We start from the raw sequence: 20648 nt of genomic DNA, 5'->3' as shown, positions 1-20648 counted from the left end.
TTTCTTTGTGGTTTTTGTCACCTTCACTAAACTCTCTGGTATTCTGACTAATGTTTGTTCAGTTAGATTGTATTAGTAGCTTCTTCATTACATTTGTTTCTCACGCTAGTTTGGAATTTTACATTTTATGTTGCTGTACATTGCTTTATATGTGAACTCCATGAAGTTAATCAGATTTGCCAATCTGGCAGTTGCATTTACAGACATCTGCTGCTTGAAGATGATAATATTTCATTCCCTTGTTTAGACTTTTCTATAGGCTGACTGATCAACTGAACACCTGCTTCCCAGTGGAAACTTCAGCAAGAAACTGTTGAGCTTTCTGTTATCTTACTTATTTATCAAATTGCATTTCAGGCTCAAATGTGATCAGAAAGCTCACTCCATGGATGATTTATTTCATATGAATAGACTCTATGTGACTATTCATGTCACCTTTGTTCCCCGTACATTACTGCTTGAAAAATAATTAGGACACCAAAATGGTTCCATGCTGTTAAGTACTGTATAACTGCCCCTACATTTTGCATTGTCTGCAGGATTTGTTCAGTATAGAGAGTCTTTATTAACAGTTTTGTGTTGCTCTTTTGTTGAGCAAAATTGGCACTGGTAAAATCTACAGTAGGCAGTGATGTGTTCTGTATACCAAGTATAGCTATTTTCCCATAGATTGTAACAGTCTTGCCTTTGTACTCAGGGAAGAGCAATGAATAAAGTGTAATAAAATGTCATGTAAATCAAGTTTAGTATCTTTGATTAAATTAGACTAGACTACTACAGGGCTTATTTATCACATCCATCCTGCCACGACTTATTTTATATGTGTTATCATAGCCTTTAAGGTCTCTGTGTTTATATATACCAGTAGAATATTAAGTTAAGGACAAATACTTTGTGTTCATCACAATAAACATTTGATACAAATATTTTCCCTTATGACCATAATTGTTCATATTGGGAAACTATTTTCTCTCACAGTGAGTTCTAAGGTGTAATGAAGACAGAATATGCTGTCAAATATTTGTAAGTATATCGTGCACAGACAAAGTGGTTCTTTTTCCTTTTATTTGAAACAAAGATAGCTGTTACCCATTTGGTAAAAGGAATCAGTATTAGAAAGTTGTAGCACCTCTTTAACTCTACTTAATAATCTAAAGGAGTATTACATGTATTAATCTTCAAATTGAATTTTGGTGACTTTCCTAGCTAATTCCATGTAATGGCAAGTGAACTCCAGACACTGTGATTACAGGGTTCCCTCATCACTCACAAGGAGTGAAGCTATGGGTAAGATCTGCAAGTCATCCCAAATGAGGACTGTACAGGCCCATTATACAAAATCAAGCCCCTTCCTACAGATTCATAGCACTACATACATCTGTTGAATTGAACTGAATTGAAACCAGTGAACCCTGTGCACCCTGGTGAGTTTGCAATTTATGCTCAGAGGTTCTCTTTAGTTGCAGCTTGCATGGCACAAAGTGATTCAGGTCCCCTGTGTTTTAGAGGGGAAGCAGTCATGGTGCTCTAGAAGGAAATTGTCAAGGGATTTTCATCATTAAAAAAATAAAATTTGTTGCACACTCCTGTGGGAAAAGCCCAGAGAAAGGGGCCCTGAGGAGAAGAGTTCCCCACATTTTTCCATTGGCATAGGAAAGGTCCCATTTCCCCCCTACCCCTCCAGAGGAAAGGAGGTGCTACAACTTTCCAGAATGTGTAGATCCCAGGGGATCTGTATAAAGGCAGAACCATTTCCACAGAAGTCCTGGTTGGACAAGCTATGGAGAGATGCTGCGGAAAAGTTAATGTACCATTTGTTCTTGGTGGATGAAGAGGTTTAGTGCCTCTCTAAAACCAAAGAGTGAGAGCTGTGCTTAAAGGGATGGAGGAGTAACTTCTGTAAATAGATCTTGGGGGGCAATCTGGCCTCTTTATTGAAAGCGTGAAACTGAAACTTGTTTCCTTTCTGATATTCCTTTCCCTCCCTTAGATGGGCACATACTGTTCCTATGGGGTTGCTTGTCAGTGCTGAGTCTTTAAAAGAACATTGAAACATTTGTTTGAGAAAAAACACAGAGAGAGAATTAAATGCATTTTACAAATACAGAGAAGGGGGAAAAGTAGGTCAAGTTTTGGAGCGAGCAGCCTGGACAGTGTCCCTTTTAAGTAATTGTTATTGGCTCTGAGGAGATCTGCTTTATGTAATTCTCCTAACATCAGGGCAGCAAGCAGGGATAACTACAAAGTGGAGAGGAAGAAAGCTTTGCCAGTTCTGATGAGGATTTTTTTTTGTGGTTTTTTTTTTTTTTTAATAGTTCCATTCTCCCTCTTGCATCCAGAGATGAAAGAACAACTGAGACTGCCAAAAGTTTTTAGATCAAAGAAAGGGTTATTTGTTTTCAGAGAGCTTTTGAGGAATTAAAGTTTACTATACACTGTGTGTAAACCATTCAGTGCTGTCCTGCAGTTTTAAAACAATTGCATTATTGTTTATTTCTATAGTGCCTATAAATGTGCTAGATGCTTTACAGGTATAGACAGTTATAAGGCAGGTCCCTGCCCCCAAAAGCTTACAATCTAAACAGATAAAATGGGGAGATGAGTGGTGTGTCTCTCTCTCACGCACACACCTCTACCTACCTACCTGCCTACCTCTAGCCAATTAGCCCAAATGATATTCTCACTCAGACCTAGCGTTTTGTCGGATCTATATTACTAACACTTAATACCCATGCCTTCATCCAGTTATTTAATGCTTCTAACCTGTAACTATTTTCAGATTGTTTTTAGTTTATAGTTAACTTCCCTAAATTTCTACACCTAATCAATTGAAACCACAAAACCTATCCTCCTGACAATTCATTCCTCACAGTGCTTTCTCTACAAAGCAAGTCCTAAACTCTCTTTTGCTGCCCTCCTGGATTTGAATGCACCTGTCTGCACTGCCCAGGAAAAGCATGTTATTTAGCAAACTATGCTTAAACATAGTTTATGCTAGAAAGGAGCAAAGATGATTTCCCTGGCCAGTGCAGAGAGGTACCTAAGAATAGATCAGAACCTACAAGTGATCTTCCACCATTAACTCTAGCAATCAATGGTATTAAGTTACAGATTGTGCTACTGCACACTTTCTTCAGTTTCTTTTAGTAGCTTTGGAAGTCAAAAATAGACAAAGCATCATATATATAAAATTCCAGGCAGCATAGGATACCTAACAAAAAGAAGAAATGTGGAGTCACTGGTCTGTTTCTGTTAGATCATTTCACTATTGGTTTTGCTTTGCTAGATGAAAGTTTGCAGAAACACGAGAGTTACTCATCAACGTTCCCCATGGCAATGATCCATTAAGAAGTATACATACTCCTGAACATGTATGATATAGTGGTTGTACGGGGAACTTGAAGCTAGAAAATCTGGGTTCTGCACTTTGCTTTGCCTTAGACTTCTTGTATGACCTTGTGCAAGTGAGAATTCACCTGGAGATACCACAGTAATATCTAGCACCACATTCAGGGCATACTGGCAGGGATTGGGGGTCTGTGGGAAATAAAGGAAAACTAACGATCTCCTCACATTTTTTCTCTAAATGAGACTATGTGGAGGGGGAGCAGTTGGCATCCACCATGGCATGGGCTAGGTTTCTGCTCTAGAACCCAGCGGATACTGAGGCACAGGGATATCCATGAGAAAGCCCCTGTGTCTGTGCATCAGCTCTGGGCCTTCTTTATCCCCTTCCCCATCCTCAGTGATCACACAACATAAGTGATCCCCTTGCCACAACTGTCTCCAGACCCTCCTTAAAGCGGGGTCTTGGAAAAGGTAGAACGTTCAGTAGGCTATGTTATCTTCCCTGAGTAACCTCCTAGGGTTAGCAGAGACAGTGTGTCAGTATCTCCAGTGTTATGAAATGAGAATCAGTATGTTAGATGGATTCACACCAACCTTTGGTTAGGCTTATGTTGTTCCCATGAACCTAGCCTTCAGAAGGATAATGCACTCAGTTCTTGGGTGTCTCTCCTTCCTCCTGATCCATGGAGATGAGAAGGGTTGGGATAAGAAGGGGGGCGGGGAAGTAAAATCAATTAACATTGTTAAAAAGTGCACTAATGAACCAAGTTGGCTTCCCCAGTTGTCTGCTTGTCTCTAACCTCAGCAAAGGCTGGTTGGAAACTGGAGATAGAAAGAGCAGGGTGCATAGGCAGCTTGGTGAAGTGCCTGTAAAAGGATCAGACTATTCTCATGGTGGTTGTTGTTACTTTAGAGCTTACAAGTCAAAGCATGATGGGGCATACAAATGTTTAGCATATCCGGCATGTAAATACCTTGCAACGCAGGCTATAGCAGTGCCATGTGAACACCTGTTCTCACTTTCAGATGACATTGTAAACAAGAAGTGGGCAGCATTATCTCCTGCAAATGTAAACAACCTTGTTTATCTTAGCGAGTGGCTGAACAAGAAGTAGGACTGAGTGGACTTGTAGGCACTAACATTTGACATCGTTTTATTTTTGAGCGCAGTTAAGTAAAAAAAAAATTTACATTTGTAAATTGCACTTTCACGATAAAGAGATTGCACCACAGTTTTTGTATGAGGTGAGTTGAAAAATACACCTCTACCCCGATATAACATGAATTCGGATATAATGCGGTAAAGCAGTACTCCGGGGGGGTGGGGCTGCGCACTCCGGTGGATCAAAGCAAGTTCGATATAACGCGGTTTCACCTATAACACGGTAAGATTTTTTGGCTCCTGAGGGCAGTGTTATATCGGGGTAGAGGTGTACTATTTATTTTCTTTTTTACAGTCAAATTTGTAATAAAAATAATAATATAAAGTGAGTAATGTACACTTTGTATTCTGTGTTGTAATTGAAATCAATATATTTGAAAACGTAGAAAAACGTACAAAAATATTTATAATACATTTAAATTGATATTCTGTTATTGTTTAATGGTGCAATTAAAACTGCAATTAATTGCAACTGGTTTTTTTAATCTCACGATTAACTGCAATTGTTTTTAATCGTTTGACAGCCGTATTTGAAATATAAAAATGAGAGCACTGGCTTATGTGAAATAGAGAGAGCTGCAAAAATCATGCCAGGCATCTTTCTTTAGCATGACTCATACCAGAAGTCTTGAGTCTTCCCCACTCAGGCCTTTAGCTTTCATTTTTAAATGTGTCTGAAACATCCAGCTGTATTGATAGGTTATATAAAGTCAGAAATACTTGCTCAGTCCTCTAGCTTTTAAAACTTAAATTAAAAGAAATTTAATCCTTGTAGCAGGTGTCAGAGTGAAAGCCATGGAGCTTGAAATATTCTTTCCAGAAGATAGATACGGAAAATGAAAAATTCCCTACCCTGCCACACCATGATAGGTGTCAATAGTACTCTTCAGGGACCCTCTCCGTGCCATCTAATCCTTGGCTTCTTTATGAAGAGTGCTAGGGTGAATGTTATCAACTGTAAGAGGTGGTTTTGGGGACATGGACCCCTGCCTAATTAATCACCGCAAACCACCAACTCATTTCACATAGCCTCTCATCTAACAGCTGTTTGTTAGCTCATCTACTGACCTGGGCAGGAAATTAACTGGTTCTCATTACTCATTTCACAATCATCCATTCTTTCACTTTTGGTCACCCCAGACCTACTCTATAGAATTCAAGACTCCTGGCTGAATTTTAGATATGTGCTCTGGGACACAGTTCCCTTCCTTTTGCATCGCGTGTGACCATCATCAGTATGCCAGCAGCATCACTATGCCACTTCTTGCAACAAATTCTGTATGTTCGTCTGCCTCTCTTTTGGGTATATAGCACAGCTCCATTGTCAGAAAGAGCCAAAGTACAGAAAATAAGAAATTCTTCAGACTTATAATTATAGACATGGAAAAATACTCCAAAGATCAGGAGATTAAATTAATTTCAGGATCTGAAGCAGAGAGAGACAGTCTTAAGAAGTATAACATATTGGAGACAGTGTACAAATTAAATTTACTGTGGAAAATGGCATAACCTCTCTCAATACCATATGGAAAACCAGCAGAATCCTAGAACATGACCTGTGTTGATAGTCTTAGGCTACTTGTCAAATCATCTTCATGAAGATCACCCTCTTACATAACAGCAGGGAGCATCCTGTGGCAATGTTTGCTTTCCAGTTTTGTACTGAATCTTATAAAGTACAAATATCACCCACTAATCTATTTCTCAAGGAAATTATGAAATTGAGACCCGTTAATGAGCTTTTAACTCTTTCTGTGAACAATTGACAGTTTGGGAGTTGCTCACAGAGCTTGCCTTGCAGTTTCTCTTTGTACAAGACCATGTTACTGTTAGCTCTAATTTTTCTTACGTGTACCAGATGCTAGAAGATTGTAGGTTTGTTATGATTATAAGGGAAATAACTGCATTATTTTGTCCATGCATCTGCAACAGAAGTATTGCATCAGCAAGAGATTGAGCATGCCCTATGCATGTCAAAATGCATATACATAGTAGTACTTCGCAATCATTAACCCTACACACTCTTGTGGGGAAGGTAAATATTATCCTCATTTTACAATTTAGAAAGCTAAGGCAGAGTGATGAAGTGATTCTCCAAAGCTACAGAAGGAGTCAGTGTCGGAGCTAGTGGTAGAATTCAGGAGTTCCCAGCTTGCAGTCCTGTGTACACGCTACTAGTCAGGGCCTCTGTATTATTTGCAGAATCTAATAAAGAAATCCTGGCCCTACTGCAAAACTCCTGTTGACTTCAATGGGCCCAAAACTTCTGCTAGTAATGGGTATCTCTTAACAGTAACCTGCAAAGAGGAAAACACAGACAAAAAAAATCTCCCACAGGTTTGTACCCCTTTGCTTCTTTAAAATTCATGCAGAAGGCCCAAAAATGTTTTCTGGGGATTTTTTTAAATTATTTTTAAAGCAAGGGCTGGGTTCTGCTTGCTTTTTACGGTAGAACTACTGGTCTTTCCTATCCTGTTTTTCCAGGAAATATGGATAACTGGAAAACTCAGATTTATGACAACCGTGATACCAAGAAAATAAAATCTGATTAAGTGAGATAGGAAGGGATTTTTTTCTGAAAGGTTTACAGGGGTTTTTTTGTGCGTCAACAGTTAACGCTCATGCTGTAAAATCAGTTGGAAATTTTTTTATTTTTAAAAATTCTTAATATGGAGGCACAAACCAAGATCAGGGACCCATTATGCTAGGAGCTGTACAAATATATAGTAGTAAGACACAGTTTCGTCCCCAAAGAACTTATAATCTAAATATACATTATGGAGAGAAGATGAGAAGGGAAATGAAGGCACAGAGAGATTAAAGGACTTGCCCAAGGTCATGCAGTAGGTCGGTAGCAGTGTTGGAAATAAAGTCCAAATCTCTTGACTCCCAGCCTGGTGTTCTATCCACCAGATCTTGCAGCCTCTCTAAAAGAATGTTACACATTCAACACCTTCACCCCTTCAGTTAAGGACTAACGTCTACCTACACTCTCTAAAGAAGACCGCTAAAAAAAAAAAGGGAGACAAAACTTGACATCCCTTATAAAAGGTTAAAATAAAAAAGAAAACAGGAAAAAAATTGGCCTTAATTAATCTTAAAGTAGCAAAAAAAGAGGCACAAACTTCTCTCACTCCTCCATTTGCAATAACTCTTTTCAGGTCTTGTTTTGGTCCCATTGACATAGCATTATTAGGCATTTCAATAAAACTGTCCCGATTGCCCATTCCATAGGAAAACATGGAGGATGAAGAATATACAAGTTCTCCTTGCAGTTTTCCCTGAATCATTTAATTAAGGAGGCAGGTTTGTCTCCTTGTTAAACTTGCAACCCTAAATCTTTCCCCTTGTACATTTCCATTATCATATGATCATGTATAACTACATGATCATACTCTGATTTTAAAATAATACAACAAAGTATCTTTTTCTACAAACTTAGATGCAGTTATTCAGCATCCTAAAGTACTGTGTATTATGTGTAGACCAGACCGACCAAGTCCATTAGTCATTTATATGACAGGTATACTATTATCCAGTTTTACACAACATAACACGCTATGGAGTAACAGTGAGTTTGTTCTCAGAGAGGCCACCTAAGTTTGCAGCTAAGTTAAATGCATGTGCTGAATTGCACCTGAATTGCAGCTGTTAGAAAAGAAAAGAATAGTACATGGCTGCTGACTATATTAAAGTATATCCCGTTTGAGAGGGGGAAATGTATCATATATTATTATTATTTATTTGTATTACAGGAGCAAGTAGAGGCTCCAGCCGGGGATCAAAACTCTAGTGTGTTAGGCACTGTACACACATATAACGAAAAGAGAGTGCCTGCCTCAAAGAACTTCCAGTCTACATACAAAAGATAATAAGTGGATGCACAAATAGATAGGGAGAGCACAAGCTAACAGTGAGGGCATTATGATTAGCAGAATACGCAGTGGTCATATCATATAAAATCCCAGATCCTCAGGTACAGGTGAGACGCATGTAGCTTGTGATCGTGTGCATGTACAAAGGTGGCCTTTGAGCTCCCCTGATCCTGACCCCGCTGTGTGTCTGGCTAGTTCCCCAGCATAACTTAAGCAGGCTGAGTAGTCAGAGACCTGGTTATGTCCCTTACAACAGCAGTAGAATGGCATCTCCCTGTAAAGATGTCACTTACCTGGTAACTGTATTACTCCTCACATATCAGCAGTCTCTGTCTTGGTGATTGGGTGGTTTGAGGCTCTGGTGAGTTGATATTTGGCCCTCCAACAAACTCCATCCATCCTCCCCTTCTTGGGCCACCAAAATGTTCCTAAACAAAAAACACATCCCTGACCTTTCCCAGCCGACCACTTTCACTCCTATTGATGCAGGGCTGCTTTCGCCATTCATCCTCCCCAGGCTGAATGCTTCCTTCCCTTGCCCCTTTCCCATGGTTAACCAGTCCCTTCTCCTTTGTAGTAGACTTCCCAAACGCCCACCACTACTTGGGATTGCTGTAGGGGAGCCCAGGCCCTCTTTCCATTCCAGGCTGCAAGCCCTGGAGCTTACATCCTTGAGAGCAGTCTGCCCTATACCCAAGACTGTCCTGCTTCACACATGCCAGGGCCACTGTCTGCTACTTTCTTCCCTGCTTGTCTGAATCCTCACTGTTTTCTCTGGAGCTTACGAAACAGTACTGCCCCAAAACCATTCTTTACCCCTCCTTGGAGTTCCTTCTTTGTCTTCCTGTCTCTACGTCGCCTCCCAGCCTTGAGAGGCCTCTCTTGCCACATCTCCTCCTGGGTTGCCTCCCCCACTCTCTTGGTGGAGAACCCTATCCACATCTTGTCTGGGTCTTGATCTCCCTAGACTGAGCGCAGAGTTTGCTTTATATAGTCCTGCTGTCACATAATACTGGACTATGCCTCCCACCAGTTCCTCTAGACTACATCCACCAGACTGCCATGTTCTGTGTTAAATTTGGACCAGGTTATGCTTGACCTATAGTCTCTCGTAAATGCCAATTCACAATGTTTTATCCCTCCCTACCTCTCCCCCTCCCCCTGGATGATCCTTACATGTCCGAGTACGCCAATTCCACACCCCGATCCTCTAGGCAGTGTGGAACAAAGCAGTCAAATGGCATCCCAGGATAAGGACCAAAAGTTGTGGGAAAATATCATATTGTATATATAAAAGAATCATAGGACAGGAAAGGACTCGGAGAGGTCATTTAGTCCAATCCCTGCACTCATGGCAGGACTAAGTATTATCTGGACCATCCCTGATAAGTGTTTGTGTAACCTGCTCTTAAAAATCTCCAGTGACGGAGATTCCACAACTTCCACAGGCAGTTTATTCCAGTGCTTAACACCTTAACAGCTAGGAATTTTTTCCTAATGTCCAACCTAAACCGCCCCTTGCTTCTTGACCTATCCTCAGAGGTTAAGGAGAACAATTTTTCTCCCTCCTCCTTGTAACAACCTTTTATGTACTTGAAAATGGTTATCATGTCCCTTCTCAGTCTTCTCTTTTCCAGACTAAACAAACCCAATTTTTTCAATCTTCCTTCACAGGTCATGTTTACTAGACCTTTAATCATTTTTGTAGCTCTTCTCTAGACTTTCTTCAATTTTTCCACATCTTTCCTGAAGTGTGGTGCCCAGAACTGGACACAATACTTCAGTTGAGGCCTAATCAGTGTGGATAGGGCAGAAGAATTACTTCTTGTGTCTTGCTTACAACACTCCTGCTAATACATCCGAGAATGATGTTCGGTTTTTTTTGCAGTAGTTTACACTGTTGACTCATTTAGCTCGAGATACACTATACCCCCAGATCCCTTTCTGCAGTACTCTTTCCTAGGTAGTCATTTCCCATTTTGTATGTGTGCAACCGATTGTTCCTTCCTAAATGGAGTACTGTGCATTTGTCCTTATTGAATTTCATCCTATTTACTTCAGATCATTTCTCCAGTTTGTCCAGATCTTTTTGAATTTTAATCCTATCCTCCAAAGCACATGCAATCCCTCCCAGCTCGGTATCATGCATAAAATTTATAAATGTATTGTCTAAATCATTGATGAAAATATTGAACAGAACTGGACCCAGAACTGATCTCTTTGGGAACCAACTTGATATGCCCCTCCAGCTTGACTGTTAACCACTGATGATTACTCTCTGGGAACAGTTTCCCAACCAGTTATGCACCCACCTTATAGTAGCTCCATGTAGGTTGTATTTCTGTAGTTGTTTATGAGACAGTCATGTGAGACAGTACCAAAAGCCTTGCTAAAGTCAAGATATAGAACATCTACCGCTTCCCCCCCCCCCCCCACCTCCAATCCACAAGGCTTCTTAGGCAGAATTAAGGTGTCACTTCCTGACTTCTGAGTTCTTAGCTTAACATTTTCTTAATGTAGGTTTGTAAATGTTTTAAATAGAATTAGTTCATTACCAAAAAAAAGTTAGGAAACTATACACAGAAAATTAAAGTCTTCTGGGAATTCATGACACAGTCACATGATGTCTAGTGGTTGAAACACTGGTTCATGCTTTATCTGCAAAATTTAGACCTATTAGTGGAATCTGAAAAAACTTTTACTAAATGGAAGTGTGGTACTGAAAAAAGTCTATGACAGTAAACCCATATAATCCTTACTCTTTTGTCTTAAATCGAATTAAAGGATTTTCTTCTTTCTCCCTGACAGAAATGGAGTATGTCTGAAATCAGCAAGTTTTAAAATATGGTTTACACTTGACAGTTGCTCTTGACTATTGTTGAGGGCCCTAAGATGTTGGAGTTTCTGTCTGTCAGTCCTAATGCAAAATCAAAGTCCTGACTATTAATGGACACAGGAAATCCTGATATGCTGGACACAGTCCAACTGGGGGAATACATTCTATCTACCAAAAATTACCCCTAACATTCCAACTGAATGTAGAATTCTTTGAATTCTGTCTTAAATTGTTGTGTGGAGATTTTTGTTTGTTTGTTTTAAAAAGAGCTGCCACATCTCATCCTGGATGGTTGCTCTTCAGTGGAGGGTGAAGAGATCCCTGTATTAGGGAGGCACTGGTCATAGTTAAGTTTGAGTTGTGTTTTGTACTTAAAACAGGGAATTGGTCTGAAGAATACAATGTAACATCTCCAAAATTACAACCCTTACTCTGAGTACAGAACTAATCTGCTGAGAGTTTACAAGTAAATTTGTATAGTCTGAGTTAAAATTAATTTTAAATTGATCTTTCAAGAAATTTAGCACTCTTTGTCAGACTTTTTTGTCCTGAATTATCTTGCTATCAGAATAATGCAGACTCTTCAAACTTTCCTTATAGTTAAAACTCCTTGAAATCTCATGCATATATTTGAAAAAGTTACATAGCAATTAAATTAAGGTATTAACAATTGTTATAAGTACATAGATTTATGGTGTGGCTGGGTCAGTAGCTCAGGGCACTCTTAACTGGAGCCATTGTGACATCAGAGGAAATTTAACCATCAGCTAATTTGCATGTTGTGATTCTATTTGTTCTAATGTGGTATAAGAGAGACTGGGTCTATGTCAAGAGCTCCCACTGATAAATTACCTGGCCACCAGCTGTCACTGAATTGTCTCCAACTGTAACTGTTTTTAAAAGTTTCATGCTTGTGTGCTAGCAAATTAAGGGCCAGTTCACCAGGACACTTCGTAAGCTTTGATTTGCTCCATGGCATAAAGTAGCCAATGTGTACCAGTGAATTTAGCCTTAAAAGTAAAAATTAAAAAGCTATGTAATGTTGATACTACATAACTTCAACTTATTAGAGGCAGTGTGTCACAAGCATAGCATTCTCTTTGGGATACTTGTTTATTGTTTATATATGAAATGTTTAATATTTTTAATGTTTTTTAAAAAAAGAAATCAGTTTAACTTGTTTTTGTCTGATAGATTTAAGGTTGAGGGCTCATATGGATGTTGGAATTATACCAAGAATGTTGGAATTATACCAAAAAGAAGCATTACAAATCAAGATTAATATTAGTTTTTCCTTAAAACCAAAAGTGTCAAAGACTATATTGATTGATTTACTCAATAGGCAAATCAAACAAAATTATACCACCATAATCAGATCCTCACAGTTCCTAAAGGGATCAAATAAAGAGAAAGGGAATGCAATACATACAGACAAGAGCCATCCCAAAAATCATTTCTCAAGTCATTCGAAAAATACTAGCCCAAACATCATGATGATACCTCTCATCCCCAACAAAGCATTACACAAAGGAGAGGAAAGAACTGCAGCATGCATTGTAAAGCGTTATGAGACCATCTGATGAAAAACACTATGTTAGAACTAGGTATTGTTATATTATTATTAATTCAGAATAATAAAACAGCTAGTTTCTGAAGCTTGACTTCTTTATAAAAAAGTGAAGCTTATATCTACTGCATAGTTCTGTAGCAGGGTTGAATTCTGTAGCATTGAAATCACAGAATACGTGAGGCCCAGAATACAAAGATTTAAAATTACACACACACACACAGTTTTAATTTGAAATGGAATGTTGCAACACAGGGCTCAAATGTTAAAACAAAACTGCAGTAGTCTATCTTCTTATATCTCATGGGAAATATGGGGGTCTAAAATAATTCCATTAAAGTCAGTGAAGCTATGACAATTTACAGCAGCTGAGAATCTGCCCCATACATTTAGCAGCATTTTCTGAACTTTTCTTTTTTTTTTAATTATGAGGTATTTGCATGAACAGAATCTTTGTTCCTTCAGAGTTCTTCTGCTCCTGCTGTTTGTTTCCCATATATAGTCATAATCTCCTGTATGTCACATCATAATTATCTCCACAGCAGCCAGTTTTGATGTCACAGAGGGTTATAACTTCAGCTGAGGAGTAAGCAGCAGGAGCAGATGAATGCCTCAGGAAAAAGATCGTGTAAATATGTCCCTATTAATAAGAGATAGGAAAGAGATAATAAAGAAAAAATATAGTCTACGTAAAGAGAATTCTCTCTTATCTAATTTAGTCTCTCTCTCTTTCTTACTCCCTGTAATCTATTGGGATTTCTAATTTGGTCATCACTGTAGTATCTCAATGGCAGTTCATGTTGAACATTTTAAAAAGTTTTTCATGACGCAATGGTAAGTATCCAACGATAGATAGGTTCTAATTCCATGTTCCTTCAATGGGAGGTGAAATCATAAGGGAAGACGAATGGGGTCATAGGAAGGAAAAACTGAAGACTTAAAGGAAAACAACAGTATGTAATTTAAGATATTTTCTACTCATTAACATCTGATGACAGAGTAAATGAATTTAAAAGTGTAATAAATATACCAAAATCATAATTTGCATTTCTGCAGGAAGTTGCCTTCTTGGCAACTGGACAAAGCATTTGCTTTAAGCATGTGAACAGTCCCATTTAAATCAGTGCGATTACTCAGATGAATACAATTTTGTAGGATATGAATCAAGGACACAAAAGATGAGATTTTTCATTAGAAGGTGTGGAAATCAGAAATGTTCATAACCGTAAGGTAAAGTCTGAATTCATACCAAAAAAATATTATTTTAAGGAATCCTGTCAAATTAAAAATTATATATTTATAACTAATTGTCTTATCTGTGCAAAGAACATTTTAGAATATTTAAACCAAAAGAATATTTAAAATGTAAAATACTTTCTGTGGTCACAGTGCTTACTTTTGCACTTGGCAGTAATCCAGTAAAGCTCTTAAGCACATGCTTAAATGGGAGTACTCACATGCTTAAAGTTAAGCAAATGTCTTGCTGGGATTGATGCCTTGGAAGATGAAGTGAAATTAGTCAGTTTTATTGTTTTTAATCCAATTGTATACTACCATATTTCTGCCCAGTTTGGCTTGCAAATTCTGCAGTGGAATGTTTGAATCCAAACAGAATGCCATTTTCAATGCTTTATTGTTGAATGTTGAAAATATTTCTACTAATATTAGATTTTGTAAAATGTGGTTGTATTGTTGATTTTTTTTTATAAACAAATACAAAATGTTGGGTCTAAATTATCTGTGTCCCTTTAAGCAGCTTTTAAATGTAACACAAAAATATATATTTTTAAAATTATAGAATTTATACCAACAACTTTATAAGTTTGTTTTGCTTTCCAGTGCTTTTACAAAGACAAATCTGTTCCATGTATTAGTCTGTATCGTCAGACTGAGTCGATGCTGAGAAGCATCATAAAAATGTCAACCCCCACTGAGAGAGACAACAGTCCAATTCACTGAATGAAGATATTGAATCAATTATGGGGTTTTAAAAAAATCTGCTTTGAAAATGTCTTTCAGTATTTTTATTTGGCAAACATTTAGTTAATCAGCTAAGGTCCTCATCCTGCAAAGATGTACACGTGCTGAACCTTATACACTGTGGGACTGACTGTGCCCGAAGTTAACTATGCATATAAGTCTGCAGGATCAGGACCTAAAATATCATAACCAGTAACTGGAGTTTTCCTTTAAACATTAAAAACTAAGAAGGTAAAACCTTAGAGCAATGAAAGAACTGGAACAATGTACTCAAATGCCTCAATAAAGTCACAAACTGGAGGATCTCTCAGAGCTATCTCGAACTGAACTATCCTTCAGCCTCTGAAGGCCTGGATTTAATATCCTGATTGGAACAAAAGCATTTCTTATTAGTGTCCCTTTCTATGACAGATGGGTATGACTGCATCTTCAAACATCATTCATATTTGCATAGCTCAAACCCCATGTTAAAGAAAGGCCCAGGGCTGGTGTTAGCAAAACTTTGGGTATGGCTACACTGGCGCTTTACAGTGCTGCAACTTCCTCGCTCAGGGGTGTGAGAAAACACACTCCTGAGCGCAGCAAGTTACAGCGCTGTAAAGCGCCAGTGTAAACAGTGCCCCAGCTAACCCCCTCGTGGAGGTGGAGTACCTGAAGCGCTGGGAGAGCTCTCGACCACAGCACACGACCACACTCGCACTTCAAAGCGCTCCCGCGGCAGCGCTTTGGAGTTTCGAGTGTAGCCACGGCCTAAAACAAGCTGGGATTAAGCTGCATTGGATCAACTGCTTTAGGAACTCTTTCCCAACACCTGCCTGTATTGGCTGGATCTCTGTTCTGTTGTAACCTTGTTTTCACAGGCAATAAACTCACCCTGATGTCAATAAGCAAAATATTGACACAAATATTTCAAACGGAATAACACTAGTATCCTGCCTTCATAGTTTGAACCAGAGCTTTAACTTCATCTTGTTCTGTCATGTCTTACGAACCATAGGCATGGCTGGTTGGATTGCAAGGTTTAGCAAGTGGGGGCAGGAAGCTAAGGAGAGAATGATATAGTCAGACTCCGAGGAACGCAAAGTGGAGCAGTTTAATTCTAAGTCTTCATGTCACTGACCTTCTGGGATTATGAGTTTAGGGATTCATTTTAGAAAGGTGAATTGTACCTGGATTTTCATTTCCAGCTATGTATCAAATATCTGAAAATATATTAAACCCCCTAGAAAATGAATGACAGATTTTTCTAATCTTTATACATAACTTATAGTTAGTTATGCATATTTAAGATCAGTGAGAGTGTACTGTCACTCCTTGTTTTTTTCTCTTGGTTAAACCCTTCATTTCTTTGAGTCAAATACTCCCTTCTACCTTCATGAATGAAGAGGAGCAGAAAGCAGCTGATCTGGGCAGAGAGAGAAGGTGGGAAATGCAAGCTCTGTACCATTCTCTCTGCAAGAATTGGGTTTTAGAGGCCCAGGGTCAGAGGCGAAGGACAGCTGCACCAACCTCCTCTGCCTGGCAGGGATTTTTGCCATCAGTTAATACTGACTCTTAAATTTAATTTATACGAGTCCCCCACCGCTAAACAGAATCCCCATCTAAAGGAGTGTAGGGGGTGCAAAGCATGGTCCTTTAAAGGTGGGGGTACCCTGAAAGCTGTTCAGAGGCACAAAATGGCTGTACATGGCCTAAACCCTCTGACAGCTTCACAGAAATTCCCACGCCCTCCCCTTCCCCGTCTCAGTGGAACAATTTGGCAGAAACAATCGCCAAGTTTCATGTTCCATACAATTGGATTGTTTGGCCCTTTCTTCTCATACAACTTGAGAGTTGTGCTAATCCCATGATCTATGACAATTTCGCTTTGTCCCTGGGGCTCCCTGGTTGGAGAATCATTATTATGAACTGCCATGAGCTCAGGCAAGAGTGAACCGAAGGGGGATTTTGAGGGGTTCTCCTTTTGTGGGAAATAGGTAAGTATGCATAGTATGTCTGAGTTCCACATGAAAACCTAATCCACACTAAAGCCCTATGATCAACTCAGCAGTGAGGCCAGGCATTTAGCAGGAAGACTGAACTATTCTCTCACCCTTACAGATGGTCCCTTAGGGTTAGGATTGAAGAACATTGATGAAGCAATTACTTGTACTGTATTAGGTCTGTGCTATTCACATTCTTGGGAGAAATAATACTCCAGTCTCCCAAGCTGTCAGTCTGGCATCCTTAAATAGCACTAAACTTACTTAAAAAAAAAAAAAAGTATAAAACCCTCTGTGAGCTATAGTGATGCATATTCAGCAGAGATGTGAATTCACTCATTATGCTGTTCGCTCATTAAGCTCACAGGAATAGCAAATGTTTATTTTAAAAAGTCACATAGGAAAAAAATTCAGCACTAAGCTACTGGAGGACTGGAAGCTCCTCAAGTGTGGGAGTTCTCAGAAGTGCTAAACTACGAAGTAGCAGTCAGATCGAGAACAAGACATTATAGTGTGAGGCAATATTGTGTTGACGGTAAATGACTTGGCATTTAGTGAGCATGCGTACATGCAAAGTCTGTGGCTTAGAGACTGAGCGAGGAGGAGGGAAGGGAATTTATAATGAGCACCAAAACAGCATGGTGAATTTGGAGTGTGCCATTTTTCTTTGCTTTTTGAGATGTAATGTGTTGTAGGGTCTGGTAGAGAGGAACTTCTAAGTTCACTCCCAGTTTTGATACAGGCTTCTTTTGTGGCCTTGGGCAAATCACTTTGGGCCAGTCCTCCTGAGCATGGAAAGGGAGCAAGAAGCAGGAGGTCCTAATTACAGTTCCACCATGGTTCTACTGCTCAGTGCAGAGTGGAGAAGCAGCTGCACCTGGTTACTTCTGAAGCGGCCTCCACAGCTGGTCACTGGTGTGGAGGAGGGATGTGGGCAGTGGATCTGTGACTACACAGGTCTACCAGCCAAAACCTGCATGTAAGGGCTGCAGAGATGCACTGCATCCTGCCACCTGAATGAGGAGGATTCTCTCCTTGTGATTTACCTCCACCCCTAAACTCCCTGCATAGTTCCCCTCATTTACTTGAGCTGTGTGCAGGGGGCAGTAAAACCAAGATCCTATCTGTAAAATAGGGGTAATTATTTACTACCTAATTAGGGTGTTGGGATAGGGTGACCAGATGTCCCATTTTTAAAGGGACAGTCATTTTTGGGGACTTTTTCTTATATAGGCGCCTATTACCTTCCACCCCGTCCCGTTTTTTCACAGTTGCTATCTGGTAACCCTATGTTGACAGGATTAGTTAATGTTGTCAAGTGGAAGAGTGCTAAATATTTAAAATTTTGGTAGTGTTCAGTTCTTAATTTCTGTTACAAATCAGAGGAAGAATGGAATAGAAGGATTTATGGGGTCAGATCCTCATCTAGTGTACTTGGCAGAGCTCCATTGGTTCAGTGGAGCTATGCCAATTTACACCAGTAGAGGATGTGGCCCATAATTATTTTAGCAGGGACCAAAAATAAATGAAGTCATCCTACTTTTTACCTGTCTCTGTCTTCAAGCTTTGTATGTAAACTGATACAAAAGGTATGGCGCCAGATTTTTGGCCTAATTCTTATCTAAAGGGAGTTTTATACTGGTTAACCCTACTCACTTCAATTGTATTACACCCGTTTGAGATCAGAATTCTGACCTTTTAATCTGAACACAGATGAAACCCAACATTTTATACACTCACTTTGACTTTCCTATTTTACATGAGCACTTTTAACTGTTTTGTTGTTGGAAAGATACTGCCTATGGAATTGAGTATATAAAGAAAAAATGTTTGAATCTTACAGCCAAGTGTTTTCCCTGCTGGCTCAGTAAATGTGGCCACCAATCTGGTACCTAATAAAGCCTGTGTTGTGTTACTACATTGGACAGGGATTTCATTAGTTTCAGTCCTCCATTCATCACTTCAATAGGGTTTTGGGATTGTTTGTTTTACATATCCTTTTTGCTGTGTTCCTTGCTTGTCATAGGATTTATCCCTGCAAGCACACTTAGTTTGACTCCCAAACAGATTACATTTTTCAGTTTTCCAAGAGAATTTCCATGGTTGGTAGGAGTCATTCTTCCAAAGGCATTAATCAGCACAGAAGTAGTTCATAATGATGTTCCTCTTCTTCTTCTTTTGTTACTGTGCCTATATGTAGTGTGACTGTTTTGTTATTCAGCAAAATGCCATATATGTGGTGCTAAAATGAAAACCTGAGATGACCAGCTGTTCTGTTGCCCACCACCAAGAGTTCATTCTCCCCTGTGCTTTACTGAGCACACTGTTGAAAGACCAAAGGGAGCTTTTATAGAATTAGTGTCAACAAGAACTAAAAGATTTAAAACCTCTTTTACAGTAGATTGGAGCATTTACAGCAGTGGAAATCCATTCTCAGAATCTGAGCAATCTAATTTCATATTGCGTGTATGGAGGAGGAGATACTGGAGAGGACCTTGCAGCCTGGCTCTCAAGAACTCAGTGGGGTGGGAGAGTGGGGAGAAAGAGCCCAAGAAATCAATTACAATTGAAGGGGAAAATGCTACTTGAACCATTAATTTTTTTATATATATTGGGGGGGGGGGGTAAATGCTTTTTCATCAGGATTTTGTTTTCATTAAAATTTTCCAACGGGCTCTAATTATAACCCATCTTGACATGTCCGCATTTGGGAACCAACTATTTAGAATATCAAATGCTGTATGCCACTGGCTACTAACCTGAGAAAAAACGTGGTACGGTTGAAAACTAATAAAGCACCCTTTTTCTTTGCTTCCTACACTAATGCTTTAAAAGCTGATTAGTTAGAGAGAGATTGATATGAAGAATTTGACATGTTACACATGAAGGCTCAGAGCATTTCGGCCTATTAGAAATTCACAGTAAATCTTCATAGTGATTTTAAACTTAGGGTGGAAAAGCAAAAAGAATATGGAGGGAGGCAGTGGGATTTAGTGAACAGAGTTAGTGACTGGGGAACAAGATCTTCACTATTTCCCCTATTCTGTGTCTGGATCTGTTCTTCATTTGCTGTGCAGAACTGAGGAAGTTACTTTATCCTCTGTGCCTCAATGTATCAATCTTAATAGTGGCTAGAACAATTTTCCTCCCAATGGTGTACAGATTAGTGTTTGTAAAGTGCTTTGAGATCCTTCAATAGAAAAATGCTACTTATGTTTAAAGTATTATTAATTAGCACCTCCTGTGGCTCTCACTCAAACACTGAACTTGTTATTTATAAAAGTATTAGTACCAGTTGATCAATCCTTTTGTTGTAGGAGGGTCTAAAATCTGGCCCACAAGTGGCCTTGTAAATAAATTTGACATCACTGAAGGGATTACACTTAACTCTGTTTAAGAACGTCTCCTTTTGAATGCTTATGGTTATGTTTGGAACGCTAAGGTGGTTTTTTATTTTATTTTTTTAAATTTAACTCTTTGTTTTACAGATGAGGGCAGGAGTGCAGTTGACCATGCAGGTGGTGCACAGATTGTAGTAGACCATTTAAGGTCACTGTGCAGTAAAACAGATCCAGCCAATGAGAAGCTCTTGACTGTCTTTTGTGGCATGCTGATGAACTATAGCAATGAGAATGGTAAACACCACTGAAAATTTGCTTTATGTCTGCCAGAAGAACCCCAAACCTAAAAATCAACCAAATATCTCAATTCTATATGTAAACTTATTATTTTTATTAAAAGTAAATGCTCCCAAAATATTAGTCGCTCCTGCTGTGCAGATTCACAATACCATAAAAATAGCAGCATACTGTATAAAGTTTGTATAAGCATCTTGAATTATGTATTTACTTATATGTTTAAAAGGGGTACACATGGATATATGATACTGTACTGGAAA

General features: G+C 39.1%; 1 protein-coding gene across 6 annotated transcripts in view; it reads left to right on the top strand.

Annotated features, from left to right (window-relative positions):
* The window catches only part of RAP1GDS1 (Rap1 GTPase-GDP dissociation stimulator 1), a 157831-nt gene that overhangs the window by 99288 nt on the left and 37895 nt on the right, over positions 1 to 20648 (top strand). For 5 of the 6 annotated variants that reach the window (XM_024212836.3, XM_024212837.3, XM_024212834.3 and 2 more), the window contains one exon: positions 20239 to 20385. The exons of the other annotated variant lie outside the window; for it this stretch is intronic. In XM_024212836.3, coding sequence (XP_024068604.3) covers positions 20239 to 20385 — 147 coding nt within the window. The remainder of the gene's footprint in view (positions 1 to 20238; positions 20386 to 20648) is intronic. 6 annotated transcript variants of the gene reach the window in all.

Source organism: Terrapene carolina, unplaced genomic scaffold, assembly GCF_002925995.2.
Source record: "Terrapene carolina triunguis isolate 2854851 unplaced genomic scaffold, T_m_triunguis-2.0 Scaffold436, whole genome shotgun sequence".
Lineage (NCBI taxonomy): Eukaryota > Metazoa > Chordata > Testudines > Emydidae > Terrapene > Terrapene triunguis.
This window is presented reverse-complemented; position numbering and strand designations above follow the sequence as displayed.